Here is a 23,865-nt window from a genome sequence, read left to right on the forward strand (position 1 = left end):
AAAGCTGATTACAGAGAGGCAGGTTTCTGACCTTCCTATGATTGTTTATGAATTTATTAATTGTTTATGAAGTTTTGTGAAAAAAACATCTCATGTTCACAAGTTGGTGGCGCTGTGTCTACAGTCAGTTATTGTTATTGGTATGTGTTAGTTGTCGTACAGTGATAATTTGTGTGAAGTTTCAGATCGATAAGATTTACTGTTTTAAGGGTTAAAATGGTGATCTTGACCAGAGTTGAAGGCTTGCCATGCCCACACTGTATGAGATATGGAAATTTGAGTTTTTAGTACCATTAACATACATCAAGGGTAGTGTCACTTGCAAAAAGTGAGGAAACCCGACTCTCCAGAGATGCCACGCCAAAAAGAGCCTGAGGAGAACCAAGAGGCCAGTCAGCAATGTCTCCATCCAGGAGGTCAGTGTGGACATTGTGGAGGAGTACAAATACCTGGGAGTGGTGATTGACAATAAACTGGACTGGAGGAGGAACACTGACTCCCTCTACAGAAGGGGCCAAAGCCGTCTCTATTTTCTTAGACGGCTGAGGTCCTTCAACATCTTCAGAAAAATGCTGAGGATGTTTTATTAGTCAGTGGTGGTGAGTGCGATCCTCTACGCTGTTGTTTGCTGGGGGAGCAGACTGAGGGTCACAGACACCAACAGACTCATCCACAAGGTCAGTGACGTTGTGGGGATTAAACTGGACTCTCTGACAGTGGTGACAGAGAGGAGGAGCCTGTCCAAGGATGAAGGCCATCTTGGTCAATAAGTCCCACCCACTCCATGATGTGCTGGTCAGTCACAGAAGCACCATCAGCACCTTTAGGACCTTTAGAACCTTCAGCACCAGGCTGATCCAACCACGGTGCTCCACACAACGCCACAGGAAATTATTCCTGCCTGTGGAGATCAAACTGTATAATTCATCACTGTAACCTCACAGCTTGATTGTTGTAAATATCTGTATCATATCATTTTCTACTATTGTAATGTGTGTGTATCTGATCCCTATTTTTTAACAGTGTTTTACTTAATTATACAATTATTTAAAGTTTATTCTTTCTTTTATCTTTGTTAAATGTTTTATTATTTTATTTGTGATTTTTTTTCTGTGGCTGTAACATAAGTAATTTCCATCTGGGATTAATAAAGGAATTCTGATTCTGAAAAAGCAGCATCTCCCACACCTGAGCACTCCAGGGAGCACAAACGCACACAGCCGCCACCTCATCCTGAGGGCCCCCGTGAGCACACACCCGCCCACGCCCAACGCCCTGGGTTTGGGTCCAGGGAACCCCCCCACCCGAGACCCCAGCAGATGGGCAGAGACCAAGGGGCAGCCAGCATCATCCTCGTGCGAACTAACGTATCTTATTCAGCAGCCAATCAGGAGTCAGCATTTTCCTCTGCTCTTGATGATGTCACAACTTGTCTTCTGCAGTCAATCAGGAGTCAGCATGTTTCTTTGCTGTTGATGATGTCACAGGTTCACTCAAAATCAAAGAAAGCTCCTTTTTCATAGGTTCCTTTAATGTCACAGGATCCTTTCGAGTAGCCACTCATCATCACACCAATAACAACGAAAGAAGAAAAAGTTCATTACTTCAACAAGGAATTACAGGAACAAATTTTGAGACAAAATGGAGAGGCACTCTCTTCAACCAAACACTTTATATGGAGTCATCTTCTGACAAACCCACCATGATTCAGCAACAGATGATTGAAGCCTATGATCAGTCCCAGACATTAAGGATGGAATTTAAGCAGATCGTTGCTGATTTGTCAATCAACTCTGACAACATGAAGGTCCACCAAAAGGAAAAAATGATTTCCCAGTTGCGTCTTTTCATGTTGGATGAGGATCCCAGCATCCAGCACAATGCAGTTTTGGCTCTGGGCCGTCTGGTACAACACAGTGAAGAGCTGGCTAGGATTGTGGTGAAGAAAGACATCCTGCATCAGTTGATCTGGTCTATTCCTTCACAGCCTCATCATTATAAGAAGGCTACAGTGTTTGTGCTGCATGCTGTGGCCAAACACTCCCCTGAGCTCTCCCAGGCTGTGGTTGACAGTGGTGGGTTGGATATTTTGGTCTCCTGTTTGGGAGCTGTTGACCCTGAGGTAAAAGAGGCTGCCGCCTGGGCCCTGGCCTACATCGCACAACAAAATACAATGCTTTCTCAGGCTGTGGTGGATGCAGGTGCAGCCTCTCTGCTGTTGTCCCTGCACACAAATGACCTGGATCGGGAGGAGGTCAACACTGGCACCATCGCACTCCTGAAACAGATGATCCGCAGCCCAGATGTCAAACTGAAAAGGCAGGTGCTGTTCACTCTCATTCAGATCAGTAAACACTCAGTAGAACTGGCTGAGATGGTGATCGCGGCGTACATTTTCCCAGATGTCATGATCTGCCTCCAGGACCCGGATGAATATGTAAAGAAAGATGTCATCACCTTGATGTGGGAGGTGGTCAAACACAGTGCACAGTTATCTCAGGTGATTGTGAACTGTGATGGTTTAGTGGAGGTGGTGGACTACCTGGATAAAAGCCGTGGAAGCATGAGACTTCCCGGGATCATGATGCTGGGATACATCGCTTCTCATAGTGAAAATCTCGCTATGGCCGTCATCCTCTCCAAGGGGTTGCAACAGCTGGCCATCTGTCTGTCCGAGGAGGATGATGATCACATAAAGGAGGCCACCGTATGGTCCATTGGTCAGATCGGACATCACACACCAGAGCACGCCAACGCTGTAGCCACTGCAGGCCTACTGCCTAAATTACTGCAGTTTTACACGGGAGCAAGCAGTTTGGAGGACCTGCGGCTCAAAAGTAAGAAGGCTCTGAAGAACATCCTGCTGAAGTGCACTCACCTGCCCAGTTTAGAGCCTCTCCTCAGCAATGCTCCCAGCAACATCTTAAATCATGTGCTTGGCCAGTTCAGCAAGGTTATGCATCATGACAGTGAAGCTTGCCAAGAGTTTGTGATGAGTGGTGGGTTAAGTAAAATACAGGAGATGGATGCTGAGCCTGGTTCAGCTCAGAGGAAACTGATCAATTCCATAAAAAGCTGCATCCAAGAGGCTTCAGCCAACCGCCTCAGAACGGCCAAGACCCAACACACCCCGCTGCCTCCCCGAACACCCGCCACTAGAACCCCTGCTTGCACCCAACTTCCCAAACCTTTTCATGACCCAACACCCAACCCCCGGGGAGGGACCAGCAGAAGAGCCAAAACCCAACACACCCCGCTGCCGCCCCGAACACCCGCTACGAAGAACCCTGTTAGCACCCGCCCTCTCAAACCTATTCATGCCCCAACATCCAACCCCCAGGGAGGGCCGAGGGAGCCCCCCATTCGAGACTCCAGCAGAAGGACCAAGACCCAACACACCCCGCTGCCGCCCCGAACACCCGCTACGAGAACCCCTGCTTGCAGCCAACCTTCCAAACCTATCCTTGCCCCAACACCCAACCCCCGAAGAGGGCCCAGGGAGCCCTCCATCCAAGGCCCCAGCAGAAGGGCCAAGATCCACGCCCAGGGAAAAACCAGCGAGCACCCTCCAGTGGCCAGGTCCAGAGCCAGCAGACGCAAGACCCTAGGCCCAGAAGCAACTGATCCCAAGGCAGCACCGGTGGCAAGCTCCCTCACCGGCACCCACGAATCCTGGCCAATCACTCCAGAAGCAACTGATCCTGAGGAAGCATTGGTGGCAAACCCCCCCACCGGCACCCAAGAACCTCGTCCAATCACCCCAGAAGCAACTGATCTTGAGGCAACACCGGTGGCAAGCCCCTCCACCGGTACCCAAGAACCCTGGCCAATCACTCCAGAAGCAACTGATCCTGAGGTAGCATTGGTGGCAACCCCCTTACCGGCACCCAAGAACCTCGTCCAATCACCCAGAAGCAACTGATGTTGAGGCAACACCGGTGGCAAGCCCCTCCACCGGTACCCAAGAACCCTGGCTAATCACTCCAGAAGCAACTGACCCTGAGGCAGCATTGATGGCAAGCCCCCCAACGGAACCCAAGACCCCCGTCCAATCACCCCAGATAGCACTAACCTAGGTTTAGAGTAATGAAAAAGAAAGATTTTTTTCGGTGCCTCGGAGAACTTAAAAGAGAGAACTGAAAGAGAGAACAGAATTTGAAATAATATGGATTATTGAGCCTATTGACATCTAACTTGTCAAAATTGTCTAAAAACTCTACTTGACAATAAAACTGATTTTGAATATTAAAACATACTGGTCCTTTGTGTAAACTTTCCAGCGTACAGTATTTTTAATTGGAAGAGTTGAAGAATTTCCATGCAGGACCTGAACATAACATTTATTGTCAGTGTGAGTGTGTGGGTGCGTGGCCCTTTAACTGCAAATGAATGCGCTGGTCGCTCGACCAGTGTGCAGAGTGAGGGAGTGTGTGTGACCTGAACAGAATAATTATAAGCTGTATGCCATTTTTGAGTGATTGGTCAAATAAACGTTGCAGCTTGTTGAATTAAACTGGAGTCCCATGTCATACTCAACGACTGCTGTGAAGCAACTACAAGACAGTTGAAGATGAAGCTGCAGAGGCAGACCACACTGGAACTACGTGAAGCCTCCATCAGCATGAGCGGAGCAAAGACATATTTCCTGACTGTGGCATTGCAAAACCTGCTGTTGCTTATAGCACAGGGTTTAAAGTTTTCCGCCCCTACGACGGATTTCCGTCAACACATCACCCTTCTCTGCAACACAATGTGTGCTCTGCGGGTGATTCACAGTTCCGGAGTGTTCAGCTCAGCCACAGTTAATTGTTTCACGCTCCCGGACAGAGAAAAGATTGAGCAAATTTGGCCAAATACGCTCCAAAGCAGCTCCTCTTCCTCATCGTCAGTATAGGACGCCATGACTAAAACAGTGCGCAAAGGATTGTGGGAACTGTAGGATTGTGGGGAAAGTGTCTGGGAAATGTAGGATTTTAAAGAAATTTCACAGGCAACCACTATGTGACGTTCCGCTCCAAGTCTGCTCGAGTATTTGAGGTCAGATGAGAGTCCGTTGAGCGCGGAGTCCGCCTGAGTATGTTTGAGCCTTAAGACAGAGGACTAAATAGTGGGTGCCTCATGTATGGAGCTTTTGAAGAGGATAATGAGAAAAGAAAGACAGAGGGAAGAGTGAAAGGAGCGGCCGGGAAGAAGCTGGTGGAGTAATTTCAATTCAATTCAACTTTATTTGTATAGCGCAATTTACAACAAAGTCATCTCAATGCGCTTATCAAAATATAAAATTCATAATAAGAAAGTAAAAACCCAACAAGATCCACATGAACAAGTATTTAGTGACAGTGGGAAGAAACAACTCCCTTTTAACAGGAAGAAATCTCCGTTAGAACCAGGTTCAGAGGTGGCAGCCATCTGCGTGGACTGGTTGAGGTTAGTGGACAGAAGGACCAACAGAACAGGATAAAGAGATAGAACATCAGAGTGTCTCAGACTAGTTGAGCCGTGAACCACAGATCAGGAACTGCTATCATCAGCTTCACAACACCTGTAACAGAGCAGAGAGAGAAGGACGAGGAGAAGACACTGACTGCAGAAAAACATGATACATTAATATCAAGTCAGCCTATCTTGGCCTTGGGCCTCACTCCTAGTGGCCTAGTCAGCACTTATTATAAAGGTAAGCTAACAACGACTCCAAGGTCTGTAAATGCGACTGTTTACAGACGAACCCATGTCTGCTCTAGCGATTAGATTATATTATGATTCAGTCCTGTTTATACGGACTGTAAATAACATAACCAGCTACATCAGAATTTTAATCTCTTCCTGTTTATTTGAAATCTAACAGCGACTCCAAGGACTGTAAAATGCAACGAGCCCATGTCCGCTCTATTGGTTAAGTTAATGCTATTATACGGTATACGCTTCAGCATATAAGTAGGTTTTGAGTTCAGCCTTAAAGGTGGAGAGAGTAGCAGCCTCCCGTACTAAGACTGGAAGCTGGGTCCAAAGGCGAGGAGCCTGGTAGCTGAATGCTCTGCCTCCTGTTCTACTTCTTGACACGTTAGGAACTTCCAGAAGACCAGCAAACTGAGAGCGGAGTGATCTGCCCGGACAATAGGGCACTAACAGGTCTCTATAGATATAGATATACAGGAGCTAGATCATGTAGAGCTTTGTATGCTAACAGGAGGATTTTAAACTCTATTCTAGATTTTACAGGAAGCCAATGAAGGGAAGCCAATACTGTAGAAATATGCTGTCTCCTGTTAGTACCTGTTAGTATTCTAGCTGCAGCATTCTGAATTAACTGGAGACTTTTTAGTGAGTTACTAGGACATCCTGACAGTAGAGAGTTACAATAATTTAGTCTAGATGTAACACATACATGCATAGTTTTTCAGCATCACTCTGGGCCAAGATATTCCTGATTTTAGAGATATTACGGAGGTGGAAGAAGGTTGTCCTTGAGATCTGTTTAAAGGTATGCTATTTAACACTGAACTAAACACAATGGATTTATATGATAAATAATATAACACCTTTATGCTTTAACAGTGTCAGCAGCTTCTTGTCTGGGTTTTTTCATTCCTGCCTTTTCTGTAACAACAGTGTTGTTTTTGTTCTGAATTATGGATTTTAATTATTCATAGTTTTAAACTTCAGCAACACTTAACCTGGTCAGGACCAAGTTATGAAGTGGATCAGATCTGAGGGAGTATAAAAGCTCCGCCTCCTGGTGCGTTCCACTGTTTAAATGCATTATATTTGTTTAAGATTATAAGCTGTTCCTCCACTGTAAAAAAGGTTGCTCTGCCAATTTTGGACTAATGTGTTCTGACCTCTTTGTTCTGGTTCAGACCTGAGCTGCAGCGTTCTGAACCAGCTGTAGATGTTTGATGAAGACCATTACAATAGTCCAGTCTGCTGGAGATAAAAGCATGGACCAGTTTCTCCTGATCTTTGAGTCATTAAACCTTTCACTCTGGAGATGTTCTTTAGGTGGTAGAAGATGTTTTGTGATAGATTTGATCTGATGCTGAATGTCAGATCTGAGTCAATCAGAACAGAGGTTTCAGACATAGCATAGCAGATGGTTTGATCCTTAAGACTCTTCAAGCTGCTCCTTTATGTGTCACCACTTTCACACCCAGATGTTTTTGAGCACATTACACACATCTGTTTGTCCCTCTTTGCCAGTTTAATGAAATCACACTTTGTCCTCCAATCTGTGAGATCAGCAGGTAAAAAAACTAATATATCGTTCATGTTGGATCAAATGTATCTGTGCAGGATGTGATGAACTACTCATTAATCACTGATGTTACACTGCGCAAAAAGCCCAAGAATCAAACCCCGAATATTCCAAGATATGAGTCAAATACGGTGATATCCACCTGGGATACTCTCCGAACAGCAGTTGAAGTCGATGTCATGTTCGGAGCATGTCAAACTCCGGATATGGGAACACTTTTATACTTGCCATATCCCGGAGTTCAATACTGCACCGATACTCTCCCCGGTCATATCTGAAGTCCGAACACCACTAGTATTTTGATTCCGAATACTGCACCGATACTCTCCCCGGTCATATCTGAAGTCCACAAATTATTTCAGCAGTCTGCATAATTCAGTATACAATTCATGGCCCATAGGGTGACTCACCATACCCAGGACAGTTAAGTGCAGTGTCCCTAACTATACTTGGTTCACTTGATCCTTTTTCTCTCTACACCAATTGTCTCATCATAAATGGCTGATCTACTTTGAAGATAGAGACTATCAAGATAAATATTAAAAACAAAAATCACTTAGTGCACATAACTTTTTATTCTATCAAAAAAATAAATTAGAAAGAGTTAGGAACAGTTTAAATAGGTCTCTAGAACAAAGTAAGAAAAGAAAAGAAGAAAAAACACACACACACCACACCACACAGAAACAATAAAAGTGTTAAACATCTCCATCTCAGTCTTCTTCCTCCTCACTCACATGCAGATAGATAGATTTTTGATCTGAAGTGGGGGGGGCCTTTTTGAAAAGTGTCCAGTGTCTTTACGTGTGCGATTGGATCTTGGCTCGATAGCCTTTTTTCTATTACTGTCCAGTGCTTTCTGGCAGGTTTTCATTATTCCTGAGAGCCGTGCTGCTCGCCACTTTGGTGAGGCAAATTTGTAACTAGTTTTGTCCTCGTCACTGTCCTCGTCGCTGATGAAGTTGGCATCGGCCCCACAGAGATACACCCAGTCCTCTGGAGAAAGGATCCTCTGCCCCACTTTGACCCGTTTCTTGAAGAGCTGTGTGACAGATTGGAAGAGGTTAGACTTTCAAAGCAATCAACAAAACATGTTGTATATGTCACCCTTTCTCCCTGAGTAGTCAGAGAACATCTAATTCTATATCCTTCCGTTCTCACAGAAGTACAAAATAGTCAAAATCTACAAAAGGTAGGGTTTAATTAACTTAGATTCTTAAAGGAGATTGGCAGGGACAACTCTGCATAGAGTGAAAATACACACGTGAGTGCACAGACACGCAAACTGAGATCTGATACTTTCAGTATTCGGTCCGTGCGTGTAAATGGGTTGATTTATACTAACTCCCCACAACAAACAGCATCTGTTCATGTAGATAAACAGGACTACTGAATAACAAGTGTCTGGAAGTCTACTTCAGATATTTATTTAATATTAAAGAAGATTTTTTTTAAATCAAAACCATATACAGTATGTAGCATTATTATCCGTGTACCCTTCGTTCTTTGGTTATTCCATTTTAAAACCAAATCAAAACAAGAAAACCATGTTGTTATTTTTGTTTCATATGCCCCTTAAAATTCATTTTTATACTTAGTTTTTTATACAGTGTGCTATCATTAACATGTCAATGTTAAAATGATAATATAATTAATAATAATGCCAGTGACACTTTTTCCCCATCTGGTTACAGTTTGTTACAGTGATCAACTGCCATATTTTTGTAATATTAAAAACGTATTGCACCGTAGTAATTTAAATAAAACTACTAGATACTTTTTACACACAATTCAAAGTCTAACACTAAACATTTTTTCATGGATTCCCTCAATCGTTAGTTAGAGGGTGATTTGCTCTTTTCTTACTGCAGGGCGAGCCCAAACACCTCGCTCCAATTTGATGATGCGTTCCTACTTTGATGACGAATTTAACGCAGCACTGAGCTGAAAATGCCGTGCCTCCAAGAAGCTCTCTGCTGTGATTGACATGTAAACAGACACGCCCACGAAGGTGAGCATTTCACCTATATATGTATTTTCTACAGTCTATGTATGTACCGGCGGACGCCGGTACATACATAGAATAAAATGGTCAAATCATATTTCAGTTGTTTTTTGGGAGTTGATATACATGTAAATGATTGTGTGAGATGGGCATATGATTTCACATATCGATCGCAGGCTTGTGAATCAAATCGAATCGTATCGTGGCAGACTCTGTGCTATCGACAAACATCGTATCCAAACATATCGACATCGCATTGTAATTTAATTTAATTTACGAAAGTAAAACACACATGAGCCGAAATTAAGAAATATTTTTTCCCCCAGAAAATATTAGTTTTAACTCCTGTGAGGAAACAAAATAAATACTTATCAATAAAAATAAAAAAAACCTAAATAAACAAAAATGTATGTCAAAAATAAAATAAGATACAATTAAAAGGAAGATATAAGTTGTACTGTGAGGAAACAAAATACATACTAATAAAACAGAAATCTATAATTAAACAAAAATGTATGTCAAAAAAAAAATTGTAATTTAAAATAATGAGTAAGATACAATTAAAAAGTAAATATAAGTTGACTAATCACTACATGTGCCTTGGTCGACCAACCATTTCCTTGGTTGACTACAGCCCTAGCAATAACTCACTCGATCTCTCCTGCTCGTAAGAGTCTTCCTCCTCTTTATATCCTCCTTTGTCCCCTTCAGGTCCTGCTTGTTGCTGGCCTTGTAGGACTCAAAAACTCTGTTGCAGGCTCCTAGTGAATGAAAATTACAACACAAATACTATGTCATGAACTCTAAATGTATTATTTTAAGGCATCTCAAAAGGATAGTGATCACTCGAACATTAGCAGACAAGTGCCAATTAGGTCCCCAGATTAACTAGATCAGACTTACTTCTAACTTGGCTTATGCCCCAGTGTGGCTCAGCATCTTTAATGGCCCCTATCACAGCCTGGGTAACCTTTTCATTTTGATTAGAACGGAATCTGTTGGGGAGGGGGGGGGGGTATTAATTAATTCAGCTAATTTTCACAAACAGTGGCAATTTCTGAGGAAAAGAGACAAAAACACAAAACATACTTGTTCTCTGGCTGGAACTGCCATTGCAGGTCTGTGAGGCTTCGATATGTATGACGGACCAATGCCTGTCGGGATATAAATACAGTGAAAATGAGCAAATTATAGGCCAGTCTCCATTGATGAAATCAATGGAAGTATTAGTATAATTGATGATAGAAAACTACATACCGTCAACCCTGGTGGGATTTTTGTTGTGGTGGTGGATGAGGTAGGATTAGCCTCCATTCTTTCCAGCCTCTCCATCACGTCATCAAACTTATTATTTATGTTGTCGACACTCTTCTGCAGTTGTACGATTGCGCTAAAAATGTGAGGGGGAAAAAAAAGTAAACATTCCACTGTGATGTAGGCTGGGGCAAACACAGATGTTCAAACATGTCACAAGACAGAATGATACATTGCTTCATAATGTCGACAAAAAATGGACAACTGTTCATTTTAAGTGTGAAGCTTACTGTTGGTTTTACATAATTCCATAATAAAAATACACCCTATTGGTATGTTGGCATTGGTGGATAAAGTTTTTTTTTTTTTTTACATTGCTAAACCAATAATGTGATGATAAATGGTAAATGGACTTGGTTTATATAGTTCATTATCCCTACACTGAAGTAGTCCGTAGGCGCTTTACATATCAGCTCATTCACACTCACATTCACACACCAATGGGACTGAGAGTCATATTTGCCTCCAGTGTTTCCCTATGGAGACAGAAAGGACTTTGGCCCACGTTTACATGGGACCTTTATTTCCCCTTTCATTCAGAATAAAAGTTAATTCCTCTTAAAAACTGAAAGTTATTACTATTTTATTACTTAACGTAATGCTAAAAAATCACTAAAATTACATTTTATACACGTTTTCCAAAGCCATGTGTTGTAGTTTGTATAGCATAGACATGTTATATGTTTTTTTTTTTTTTACTAACACACATACACACGTTTGTTTGGAAACGCACAACGCGTTGCTGTAGCAACAAGCCACGCTAGCGAGAGTTCGTCGCCAGTCAAAATGGTCGGCACTTAAACTACAACACCGGCCATGTAGGTACACAATATAGCAGAATGATACAGCGTCCACACACACATACTCATCATGACGAAAACACATTTCAGACAATAAAGCAAGGAATCACACTAAATATATTTACCTCCATATGTCATTCCGGGTTATCAATTCCAAGTGTCGGCGTGCTGGTGTCCCGTTCGAAGTCCCATTCAGTGTTCCATTTGGCGTCCGGAAAGACAATGTTTCTCCCCCGCCAGACGGAGGAGTCCTCCCCGGTCGTGAAAAGCTAGGAGGAGAACACGACCCAGACCTCGACCGAGACCTCGATCTGGAACGAGTCCGAGTCCTAGGCCTAGAACACTTCTTTGTTGTCTTGTGGCCCATATTTCCCTCCATGGTATCCATGCTTTTAAAATGCGAATGCAATTCCGACGATACGCGGGCTGTATTTTTTCACATTTGGCGCTTGTAATCTCAAGAGCCAATCACTGCCACCGATGTAGAACACACGGCCAATCACATTTAAACTTTGGACCGTTAAAGACCTGCAATGCATTGTGGGTCTTCCAGGTTGAAGTCACGCTTATCTACTGGGATAATGTATAGGTGACGCTCTCCATAGCAACCCACCATAGACTGTTAATGCTGTTTCTGTGAAACACCGAGAAAACGAAATGGATCAACGGAGGAAAAGAACCTGGGGGCTTCTGTTTTGCGACCACTGTGAAGAATACGTCTCCAAGTCAACGTTTTATCGTCATCGAGAAATGGTAAGATGATCAAACTTAGTGCACTTCGTATATGTTGTAATTAAAATCAGCTTTATTGGCCAGGTATGTTTAACACACAAGGGATTTGACTTTGGTTGACTGTGCTTTCACTGTACAGTTTAAACATTAATAACAGTCAACTAAAAATGAACAAGTCATTTAAAGACTAATATGTACAAGAAAAATTAAGATAATTTAATAGGATGATAGTAGATGATAATTTTAATAATGACTGTATGTGCATGAGTAAACTTTATTTGCGTGCTCATGACTAAATACTTTCTTTGTATTGTGACCTCTAGAATATGTGTGTGTGCGTGTGTGCGCGTGCGTGCGTGCGTGCGTGCGTGCGTGCGTGCGTGCGTGTGTGTGTGTGTGTGTGTGTGTGTGTGTGTGTGTGCAAAGATGACAGTAAAATACAAAAAAATAAAATAAACAAAAAAAACAGACCAAAATAATCAAAATCACTCCAAAAACACAGATGATGACAACAAAAAATAGAAACGATTAAGAAAAGCCATTAAGAAAAATTTTATTTAAAAAAAAATAATAATAATAATGTTGCCATTTATTTTGAAATGTGAGACTAATTACAATCATAAATGTATACTTATGTTAAAATGTAACACTTTTGAAACATTGATTTAAGACATTTTATTGACAATAAAGGGCTTATTTTTAGATTCATTAATTTAATGCCTTTTAAGACTTTTTATGGATTCGCGGGATTCACCCTGAAGATTATACATGTGTTTTCAACAGTTATTTTTGAAAAACTAAATTTGATTGGTTGAATTCAAAAAAAAAAAAAAAAAAAAAAAAAGTGGGTCGTGATTTGATGACAGTGGTAAAAAGTGGGTCCCAGGGTGAGACCAGTTGAGAACCCGTTTTTACAATTTAGGTGTTTAGAAAACACTCTTAATCCAGAATGATTTACGAATAGGGTAAGAATGCTAATCACAAGGAAATTCATGAAATGCACACAAGGAATTAGACTTTGGTAGACTGTGCTCTCTCTGTACAATGTAAACAATAATATTAACAGTACAGTCAACTAAAAATAAACAAGTCATTTAAAGACTAATATGTACAAGAAAAAACAAGATTATATATATATATATATACAATATTGCAGTGGTGAGTAGTGTGAAAGGATGATGAAGTGAACATGAGGTAGTTATATTTTCCAGTATTTATATTAAAGAGTGTGTAAAGATGATAATTTAAATTAAATAATATGTGTGTGTACATTCAATAATGACTGTATGTGCATGAGTAAACTGTATTTGCGTGCCAATGACTAAATATTATTTTCTTTGTATTGTGACCTCTAGAATATGAGCAGACCTTTTGCAAAACGATTTGTTGAGTCGTCATCAGAGGATGAACAACAGCATCAGCAACAGGTAACTGAAGGATTGTGTATGTCGGGGTTGGAGTCAATTAAAATTTTCAGTTACAATTACGTCTTCAATCATCCATATTCAATTACAATTCAATTATGATTACATTGACCAACATTTATTTGAATTACAATTAAATTACGATTATTTTTTCCCCCCTGAAAGTCAATTACAAGTACGCTCTCAATTATTAAATGCCTTAACCATGTCTTAAATGAACTGTAAAATACACTGAAACAATCGTCCGTCATCTAATTTGTTTCTCATCTTGTTAGGCTTAAATCAAGGCTGTCGCCCTTTATTTATTAATATTTTAAATAACAAATTATCCTCATAACAGCCAATCCATGTAAAAAAAAAAAAAAAGGAAATATAACTGCCCTTTACGAGGTACGGCAGACCATGATTCATGCTGAAAAACTGTAATACCTTCTACCTGTATGGGTGTGAAGATTCACAAGGTATCATTCACCATGGTAACCGAGGAATGGACACCTATAGAATGCAACAACCAACCCTGATTAACATGTTGGGATTAACCCACCTTTTGGGAAGTAGAGCAGACAAGGATGCCAGTTGAACAATTGCAGCCCAGGCCGGGCCAGGTCATGCATGTGTGAAACCATAGGGGGCCATTGTGAGGCTTGAGTAAGTGTTAAATTCCTTGTTAAGGAGACCTTTTTGGTCACACATGTATTTTGTAGTCAGGGACAAGGCTGGCCTAGAACAGTGAGTGTTATCTTATATGTGTAAGACAAAGTTTTTATTGCATTTTCATGCAAAGTCAATTATCTAAACTCAATTACAATTCAATTACAACAGCAACACATTTTTTCTTTTTTTTTTTTTTTTTTTTTTTTTTTACCTTGTTTGCACATGCTGTTGAAGGTTAACACTACAAGAAGTGCAATCTTTTAACAGCAATGCATATTTTATTATTGCAATTAAATAAATGAATTTATTTCATTGCATAATTGTGACCATCACCAGCCCTCCCTAGGGAAGGGTAAATACTTTATTAAAGGGAGGATGTAAAAGAGAGAGGGCAGTGTTACACCAGGGTGAGGGGGGTGGGGGGGGGAGTTAACAGGGAGGAAGGATACAAGATAGGAAAACGAATGGGTGGGGAATAATCAATAAGTTTCAAGTGATGTGATGTGAAATTGTGGTTGTGTATATTGTGCTTATTGTTGTGTTATCAAGCCAGTCTGGTGACCAGTGTGCGGCTTAGGAATAATGGTGGTGGCTGTGAGCAGAGGAGGAAGTGAGTGGAAGTTACATAAAACAGGTCTTTGGGAACAACGTGTCTATGGTTGAGCCCAGTATGAGTGTTATCCCACAGCCCGAGGCCAGTGCGTCCATGACAAATGTGATTCCAAGAGCCGCTACTGCAAAACCCATAAGCCGCCCCCGGGCCCGAAGAAGCAGTCGGGCCAGCAGAAAGAGCGAGAGATCTAGGGGCCCCCGGCGACCACCCCACGGCCAAGCAGCCTCCCGAACGCCCCCAAGGTCCCAAGCCGAGAGGCTGCCATTGCCCCCCCCATACACACCCGAAAAGCCCCCAAGGAGCCAAGGACCCAGCGCACCACGCCACCGACTCCAACCCCCAACCCCCAGGCCCCCCAGCCCCCCACCCCCCCACCACCACCCACACCCCCGCGCCCAGCCCCCCGAGGGGAGGGCCCACAGAGCCCCCCGCCCGAGACCCCAGCGGAGGAGCCAAAGCCCACGCCCAGCAGACGACCAGAGCCACGCCGAACGGGCAGCCGGCGGGCCCCCGCCGGTGAGCCCAGAGCCAGCAAGGACCCGACCCCAGGCCAGGAGGACCCGGAATGGATGCAGCACCAGGAGCAGCCCGCCCAGGGCGAACGACCACACCCCAAGCCGCATAAGGCACCAGGGGGCCGCTGGGAGTCCCCCCGCCGGCCCCCAGGCACCCCAACCTAGCCCCCCCGGGCGCCCCAGATGCTGATGCCGCCCGCGCCACGAGCTTCAGTTCTTTAAAGCCAGGGCCCCCTCCAGAGGCCAAGCCAGACCGCCCCGCCGGGATGTGGCCCCCTAATTTAACCCCGACACTCTGCCTCACGGGGGACTGCCCAAGCAGGGGCCGCACCAGAAGGTATGCAAGGGCGCGGCACGCGCCACCCGCCCCAGAAGACCCCCGCCAGGACTGGCCCGGCCAGCCGGCCAAGCACCCCGGGCCCCAGGAGCACCTCCAGGGACCAGGACCCCCCAAGGGCAAGCCCCCGGGCCAAGCCCCCCGGGACGCGCCCCCCACCCCAGCCCAGGTCCCGGCCACAGCCCAGCAGGACCGCACAGCCCCAGACGGCACAAGGCCAGCAGCCCAGGGCCCGCCGCCCCCCGGACAGCGCAAGCCACAGGGCAGCGCCCCCCGCCGGCCCGCGAGCAACCGGCGACCCCCACCGCGGGGACGGAGGCACCCCAACGGCACACATCCAGCGCGGGACAGCAGCCCCCAGCCAAAGATGCCCCGGACCCACCCACCAGTCCGCAGATGGCAGGACATACCCACCAGGCGGCCGAAAGCAACCTCAACCATCGGAACAGCTAACGCCGCCCCCCCAGTAAACAGCATCATCCCGAGGCGCCAAACAACCCTGCCCCAACCCCGGTGAGGACACCAGCACCCCCCCAGCACACCCACCCCCCAAACCGGCGAGGCAGGCCGCCCCGGGCCCGCACACCGCGGGGCCCGCTTCCAAGGCCACCAGGAGACAAAGCAAGCACCAAGCCACACCCAAGGGGGAGAGGCACCCCCGCGCCCCACCCGGCCGACACAGCCCGGAAAGACCCCGCAAGGAGAGACCCCGGCAAAGCCCCCCCGAGACCCACCGCCACGCCCGACCGCACCATCTTGATGTGCTTTTACTCTATGCAGTGGCCCAGCCACCAACAGAGGGGCCAGGCCCCCACCGGAGAGGCCCAAATATGTGTACCAACCCACCACCCTGTTATGGTGCCTCTCCATTCCCCAATGGAGAGGCACTTCCCGATCCCCTGTGTGAATGTGTGTGTTTGGTGAATGTATGGGGTGTAATTAAAAGAAGGGGGATGGAGGGGAGCGGTGCTCCCCCTCCAGCCTCTGTGGATTTATGTGTATGTGGTGTAATAGGCCGGAGGGTGTAAATGATGATACACCCTCCGGGGGGTGACATGTTGAGATGCGATTAAAATTGGAGGGATTAGTAGGGCAACTAGAGGTGGGAGGGCCGCCCCCATGCCACTACATAGTAACACAGGTGGCGGCCCCCTCCACCCCCAGCCCCACCATCCAGCCCCCCAAGGGTTGGGTATTGGTGTGTGGTGCATTTTCTGAGTGAGCCAGACCAGCTGGGAGTGGGGTGAAGTGAACATGTAGGAGGCCTGTCCAGTGTGAGCCGGGCCCGTCCGCGTGGCGGGCCACGCGAGAGGGTAGATGGCGCAGACGGGCAAGTGGCACTGCGGGCCCCGGAACAGCACAGCCGGAGAGCACCTCCCCGGACACGTAGCCCAAGGATCCGCCCCCGGGGCACCCCCGCCCCGGAATCGCGCCCACGGCGCCCGGTGCACCCAGCCAGCAGACCAGCCAATCCCAACGCGGATCCACCGGGCGAGGAACCACGCGCCGCGCCCCCGCACACCCGCCCAATACGACCCCCGGGGAGGCCCCATAGTACCCCTCACCCCACCCCCTAGACATAACGTCCACACCCCGGCCATTGCGGTCGTACAAAAAGCCCCCGAGGGGGCCCCGCCTGGCTCGTCGCGCAAGCGACATCCCTAGCAAAGGTGCGCCCCAGGGAGCCAAGCCAAGGACCCGCAAGGGCCGACGGAGCAACCCACCGCCCCCCCCCCCCCCCCCCCGCCCCAGGAGGCAATCGCCGACCCCGGGCAGCAGCCACCCCCAAAGCTACCCCCACCCCGGATCCCCCCGGACCGGAGCCAAGGACCCCACCACCCCAGGCCCCCCAACGAGACCACCCCCCAGCCAACCCACCCGGCACAGCACCGCCCGTCCCCCAGGCGGGAGCCACAGCCCCCCCACCAGTGCCCCAGGCCAACGGGAGCCCCCCAAACCCAACCCCACAGGATGGCGGGCGCAAGAGCAAAGGAGGAGGAGGGGGGGAGGACGAGACAGGGGGACAGGGAGCAAGGGGAAGGAGCGGCAGGGGAGCACGCAGGGCCCCAGCCCCAGAGACCAACCAGATGCGCATGCAAGGGGCAACGGCGCCAAATCAAACAGCCCCGGGACCCCGTGAACACCCAGAAGGAATGCACACCCGTGCTGAGGCAACAAGGCACCCCGGCAACCCACCCCAGCCATCCTGACCAAGACCACCCCAGAGGCCCAAGGCGGCCCCGGCCTACAGTTGGGCTAGTGCGTTAGTAAAGAGTGGTGCTGGCAACACATTTTTTCAAGTATAATTTCAGTTATGTTTACGCCATAATTGTAATTATTTATCAGTTACGCAATTACAATTATAATTGACCCCAACCCTGGTGTGTGTGGTCCTAATTTCTAAGTCATATTTTTCTTGATATTTTCACCTCCAGAAAATGAGAAGATTTCAACGGATTGAAGAATCCTCAGAAGATGAGCAGCAGCCACAGCAGCACAAGGTAACTGAGGTGATGAACAACTACACTGACACAGAAATGCTGGAAAAAAGGTCCAGGCACATGTACTTGATATTAATACCCCACAATCCAGTTATTAATAAAGTTTGTTTTTTGTGCTCCAGATGACCAGAAGCCTCCATTCTAGCTCAACTGAAATATCTTCTCAAGATGAGCAGGTAAATAAACTGAAAGTTAGTTGTTGGTTGCTAAACTTAAGAAATAGATTTGTTTTGCTAATCATCTATAAAAAACACACCAGAAGAAGCATGTGTAATGAGCATTATTGTAGAGAAGCTACTTATTCCCTGGTTTCATAGAATTTTTAAGATTGTTTTGAGTGACAATGACCTTTACTAAATAGTTAGAATGTGAAACATTCCACAATCCAGTTATTAATCCAGTTATTGTCTTAATGATTTGTGCTCTAGGTGACCAGAAGCCCCCCTTGTAGCTCCACTGAAAACTCCTCAGAAGATGAGCAGGTATGAAATGAATTGTTAAATATGCATTAACACTGTTCATCAGTCATTTGAATGATAACAGCCAATCCATAAGAGTGTTGCAAATCTTTGACTGTATCTTAATAGATTACCTCTGTTTGTCTTGCTGTCGAAGGTGCAGATGTAACTACAGCAAATCCTGGTTACCTATCCCTGTTGAAAAAATCCCCTTTCATTTTCATTTTGCTGATCATAATGTTTTCTGTGTGTCTTCTCATTTTAGTTTTCTGAGGACCAAGAAGTTTGGAGTGAAAATGAAGACAGAGAAAATCCTGAGGAAACTGGTGGTTGTGAACCACATGCCATAATCACATTCTTGCTTTTGCTACTGGCAAAGTGGAAGTTATTCTTTACAGTCTCTGACAGGGCATTTGAGTCAATTTTAAAAATTTTCAGAATTCTGTTTAATGTACTGAGTAGTACATTTATTTTCACGCCGGCTTTGCAAAATATTGCAGCACATTTCCCTGCAACTTTCTACATGTTCAAGAAGGCTATATCTGTAAATGGAAATGATTTTACAACATTGGTTGTATGTCCAAAGTGCCATTCTGTATATACCTTAGATGAAGCTGTAATGTTAAAACATGATGCAAGTGGGAAGGTCATCCAGAAAAAGGCAACAAAATGTTGCCATGTATCATTTCCCAGACATCCACAAAAAAGATTTCGTAAGAAATGTGACACTGTGCTAATGAAATCTGTTATCGGGAAAGATGAAAAAGAGTTTCTTTACCCCAAAATAAAATTCTGTTATCGTAGTTTGATCAAATCTATTAGTGATCTGTTAAAGAGGCCTGGCTTTAAAGAGTCCTGTGAAAAGTGGAGGCAGCGTAATGTTAAGGAGGGAATATATGCTGACATTTTTGATGGGCAGGTCTGGAAGAATTTTCAGGTTTATGAAGGCAAGCCATTTTTACAAGAGGTTGGGAATCTTGGTTTTATGCTCAACGTTGACTGGTTCCAGCCTTATAAATATATCAACGACTCTGTTGGTGTAATGTACTTAGCATTGATGAGCCTTCCAAGGGAAGAAAGGTTTAAGAAGGACAATATTATAGTTGTTGGTGTTATACCTAGTCCCCATGAGCCAAAGGAGCACATCAATGGGTTTTTGGAACCTTTGGTCAGTGATTTAAAACATCTTTGGGCGGGGTTAGATATTGATGGGCAATTTGTCCGTGGAGCGTTGTTGTCCTTAGCGAGTGACATTCCAGCTGCAAGGAAAACTGGTGGTTTTCTCGGCCATATGGCAAATATGTGTTGCAGTAAGTGCCTAAAAAACTTTCCAAGGACTGAAGACAATAAGGTTGATTACTCTGGGTTTGATGATACATGGCCTGTTAGAAGTAACACGGACCACTGTAGATATGCCAGAGATGCTAAGAGGGCAAAAAACAAAGCGAGCAAAAGCAAGATTGAGGGTAAATATGGAGCCAGATACAGCTGTTTACAAGAATTACCATATTTTGATGTTGTTCGAATGCATGTTATTGATCCAATGCATAACTTGCTGGAGGGCACAGCTAAAAGAGTGATGCAAGTTTGGAAAGAAAGAGGTTCAATCTCCAAGGAAGGATTTGCCACAATACAGGAAAGGGTAAACTTGTTGAAACTTCCAAGTAACATTGACTCTGGTATACCGGCAAAGATTGAGGCAGCTTTTGATGGTTTCACTGCAGCACAGTGGAAACTCTGGGTTTGTGTCTATTCCACCTTTGCCCTTAAAGGAGTCATAGGAGAAGAGGACTACTCTTTGTGGAGAGTTTTTGTTGCAGCAACACAATTACTATGCTCCAGAGTTATTAATGATGTGCAGATTGAGGATGCCCATAGATGTCTCCAAATGTTTTGTAGATCCTTTGAAAACCGATATGGTAAACAGTGGTGCACGATGAATATGCATTTACATCTACATTTGAAGTCCTGTGTTAAAGACTTTGGACCTGTTCATGGCTTCTGGTGCTTCTCATTTGAACGTGCCAATGGTACATTGGGAGATTACCACACTAATAACCAAGACACTGAAGTGATTATGATGTGAAAATGGTTAGCTGAATGGCAGGTGGCAGGCAAACAGTTAATGTGCCCAGGTATTTTGGATATATTTGATACAGAAGTCGAAACATTATTCCGTGAGACCCCCACTGCCACAGCTATCCAGGCAGAGAAGTTACATGTCCTACATGATCTCTCTCATGATCATATTTTCCACAGAAACTTTGAGCTTGATGATACTCTAGAAACTTTTCTTCCACCTGTTAAACAAAGCACAATGTCAATTTCAGACAATTTGGATCTGCTTTCAATGTTTAAGGTGATGTATCAGACTGAGAGAATTGAGAGAGTGTCTCTAAACTACATGTACAGCAACCGATATAGTTTAGCTGGTGATGTATTTTCAACATGTCGCTATAGGTCAGGATCATCATCATTTGTGACTGCAAAATGGTTGAGTGTTGATAGAGTCACAGGAGATCCCATGATCGACCCTAATGCACCATTGCGCCCGGGGGAGATATCAAATATATGGAAAGTGTTTGTGTTTTTGTGGATGGATGAATGTTTGACAAAGGTTGAACATGCAGTAGCAAAAGTGAAATGGTTCAAAGAGCATGGGGATGTGTGGCATTTTGGGCAAAAAAGCAACTGCACAGTCTGGGAAACTAATGAAGTACCATGGTCACATGCATCTTTCCTTCCACTGAAAAGAATTGCCAGCCAGTGATGCATGCTGTACTTTCAAAGTCGCCTTTTCTACTGCAAGGCAAGAAACTGTTAATGTGTTGGTAACACTGCCTTTAGCAAGATGTATTTAACCGACATGTCATTGTTGTTCAGCAGAAGGGCCCCCAACGACCTTTACATACTGTACATATATATAAATTGCTTTTGTGTCTGTTATTTTTTTGTTGTTTCTGTAATGCATCTTAAATGTACTGTGTTTTAAACGTTCAAATAAAAATTGAAACAAAATGAAAGACTCCCTTTTTACTATCTGACAGCCAGTCATTCACAACTGTATTAGCCCAACATTACGGGTGAAAAGGCTCGTTTTTTTGTTGTGTTTAAGAAGAGTCCAAAAATAAGTTGCATAAAGTGATGCATAGAAAGTGTAAATATGGATTATTATTCATAGTTTATTTTTTAACATACTATAATCAAATGTCCAATAGCTCTTATTTAACCATAATAAAATATATTCAGGTCAACTTTCTCAAAGCCTATTTTTTGGAACAAACTGTTTCAGAACATCTGATTTCAACTTAATCTAAAACAATAACATAAAGGTTTTACACAATCAGGATTTTTGGGCCGATCACGATCAGTGAGTTTTAAAAAAACTATATCCGATCCAATCCCAGACGCAAGCAATATGTCTCATTATATAACTTGTTGCTCATTTACTGTATGTACTTGTGTATTACAGAGTATCAAAAAATTTTTTTTCAAGCATTTTTGCCAATGTTTCACAATTTTTGCAAAGCCCCAAACTGACAGAGATAAGGGTAAAACATCAAAAAGCTCTATAGGCCAGACATGAGGCAGTAAAACATTCATAACTCAGAACTCCATAACATTTTAAGGCACACTAATGCAAGTTAAGGGTAGTAATATAGCCCATCAGAAAACGTGTCATTGACTGAAGACATGCAAAACTAGGGGAGACTAATGCATTGGGAACGTGTGTACAGGATCAACAGGAAAAACTGGTTAATTTTTAATATACTGAGCACAATATGCATGAAGTGGACTATGAACAAAATGACCCGGACAATAATTTATTTTCATCTATTAATAATTAATGTGAATTTATGCAGACTTTCAATTGTAATGAAGCCTTATCTATTGTGTACTTCAACTGTAGAAGTTGAAATGCAGACTTCAATAACATTAAGGATTATTTACAGCAACCATTTAACATTGTTGCTTTAACAGAAACATGGATTAATAAAGATAAAATGTTGAACTTTGAGTAGAAGGCTATGAATTTATGTGTGTAAATAGACAGAATAAGGGGGGAGGAGGAGTAGCACTATTTGTGGATAACCCACTGAAATTCAAAATTATGGATAACATGACAGCGGTTATTGAGGATGTACTGAAGTGTATAACAATTGAGATTATTAAAGAAAAACATAAACATGTAATAGTTAGTAGTTTATATAGAACACCAGGGTTTAATCTTGAACAATTTACAAAATGGATGGAGGAAACCTCTCAAAAGAGACAAAAATATGTTCATATGTGGTAATATAGATCTGCTAAATTCAATCTAAATCTACTGAAGACTTCATAAATACAAAGTATAGCATAGGTTTATTTCCTCAAATCACCAGACCTGTGTGACGTAGAATTACATCACACAGTGCTACTCTGATCAATAACATTTTTACTAATGGTATTAATAACCACAATCAAAGTGGAATACTGGTTACTGATGTTTCAGATCACTTACTATTTTTTACAGTTTTTCACAAGAATTATAAAAATATAGCTTTAGTTAAACAAATTACACATAGGAAAATTAAAGCAGAAGAAGCGCTGAATTCGTTTCAAAACGCCTACTCAATCAAAACTTTGCAGATCTATGTTGTAAATCACATACAAACACTGCATACAATGAGTTTTTAAAAATGTTTTTGTTACTGTATGATTAGTTTTGCCCACTAATCCCATGTAAGAGCAATAGAAAAGCAAAAGAGTGTCCTTGGATAACATTGTGGACTGGCCAATTCCTGTAAAAAGAATAATAAATTATATATAGAGTTCATAGGGAAAATAACAGAATAAGCAGAAAGAAATATAAAATGTATACAAATAAATTGACCAATATTCTAAGAATGGCTAGGAAAGACTACTATAAGGAATTGATGGAAATAAATAAAAACAATACAAAGGAAGCCAAGAAGGCTGTCTCCAACCCCCAAAGCAGTTAACAATACTTAAACATAGCACACAATGGGCTCCCAATGGTTTTACACATGCATACCCTGGCCCGGTCTGCGTTGCCATTGGTAACATGGTATCCCTGTCTGCTCTACCTCCTAAAGGTGGGTTAATCCCAACATGTTAATCAGGGTTGGTTGTTGGATTCTATAAGTGTGCATTCCTCGGATGCCATCATGCATAATACCTTGTGAATCTTCACACCCATACATCCATCAATCCATCCATCTTCTTCCGCTTTTATCCGCCGCGGCGCTTTTATCCGGCG

The 23,865-nt window shown here is 43.8% G+C and overlaps 1 protein-coding gene and 1 pseudogene across 1 annotated transcript; one reads left to right on the plus strand and one right to left on the minus strand.

Annotated features, from left to right (window-relative positions):
* The first annotated feature begins 1,702 nt into the window (after positions 1 to 1,702).
* On the plus strand, positions 1,703 to 3,922 carry LOC114458577 (sperm-associated antigen 6 pseudogene; annotated as a pseudogene).
* Positions 3,923 to 4,997: 1,075 nt separating this feature from the next.
* On the minus strand, positions 4,998 to 10,630 carry LOC114458578 (uncharacterized). The gene is made up of 6 exons (XM_028440991.1): positions 10,515 to 10,630; positions 10,347 to 10,411; positions 10,161 to 10,252; positions 9,909 to 10,018; positions 8,057 to 8,294; positions 4,998 to 5,020 (listed from the first exon to the last, which is right to left on the minus strand). The coding sequence occupies exons 1-6, from the start codon at positions 10,587 to 10,589 to the stop codon at positions 4,998 to 5,000; spliced, it is 603 nt and encodes a 200-aa protein (XP_028296792.1). The 5' UTR covers positions 10,590 to 10,630.
* Between the last annotated feature and the right edge of the window lie 13,235 nt (positions 10,631 to 23,865).

The sequence above is a fragment of the Gouania willdenowi genome, unplaced genomic scaffold, assembly GCF_900634775.1.
Source record: "Gouania willdenowi unplaced genomic scaffold, fGouWil2.1 scaffold_135_arrow_ctg1, whole genome shotgun sequence".
NCBI classification, from domain to species: Eukaryota; Metazoa; Chordata; class Actinopteri; order Blenniiformes; family Gobiesocidae; genus Gouania; species Gouania willdenowi.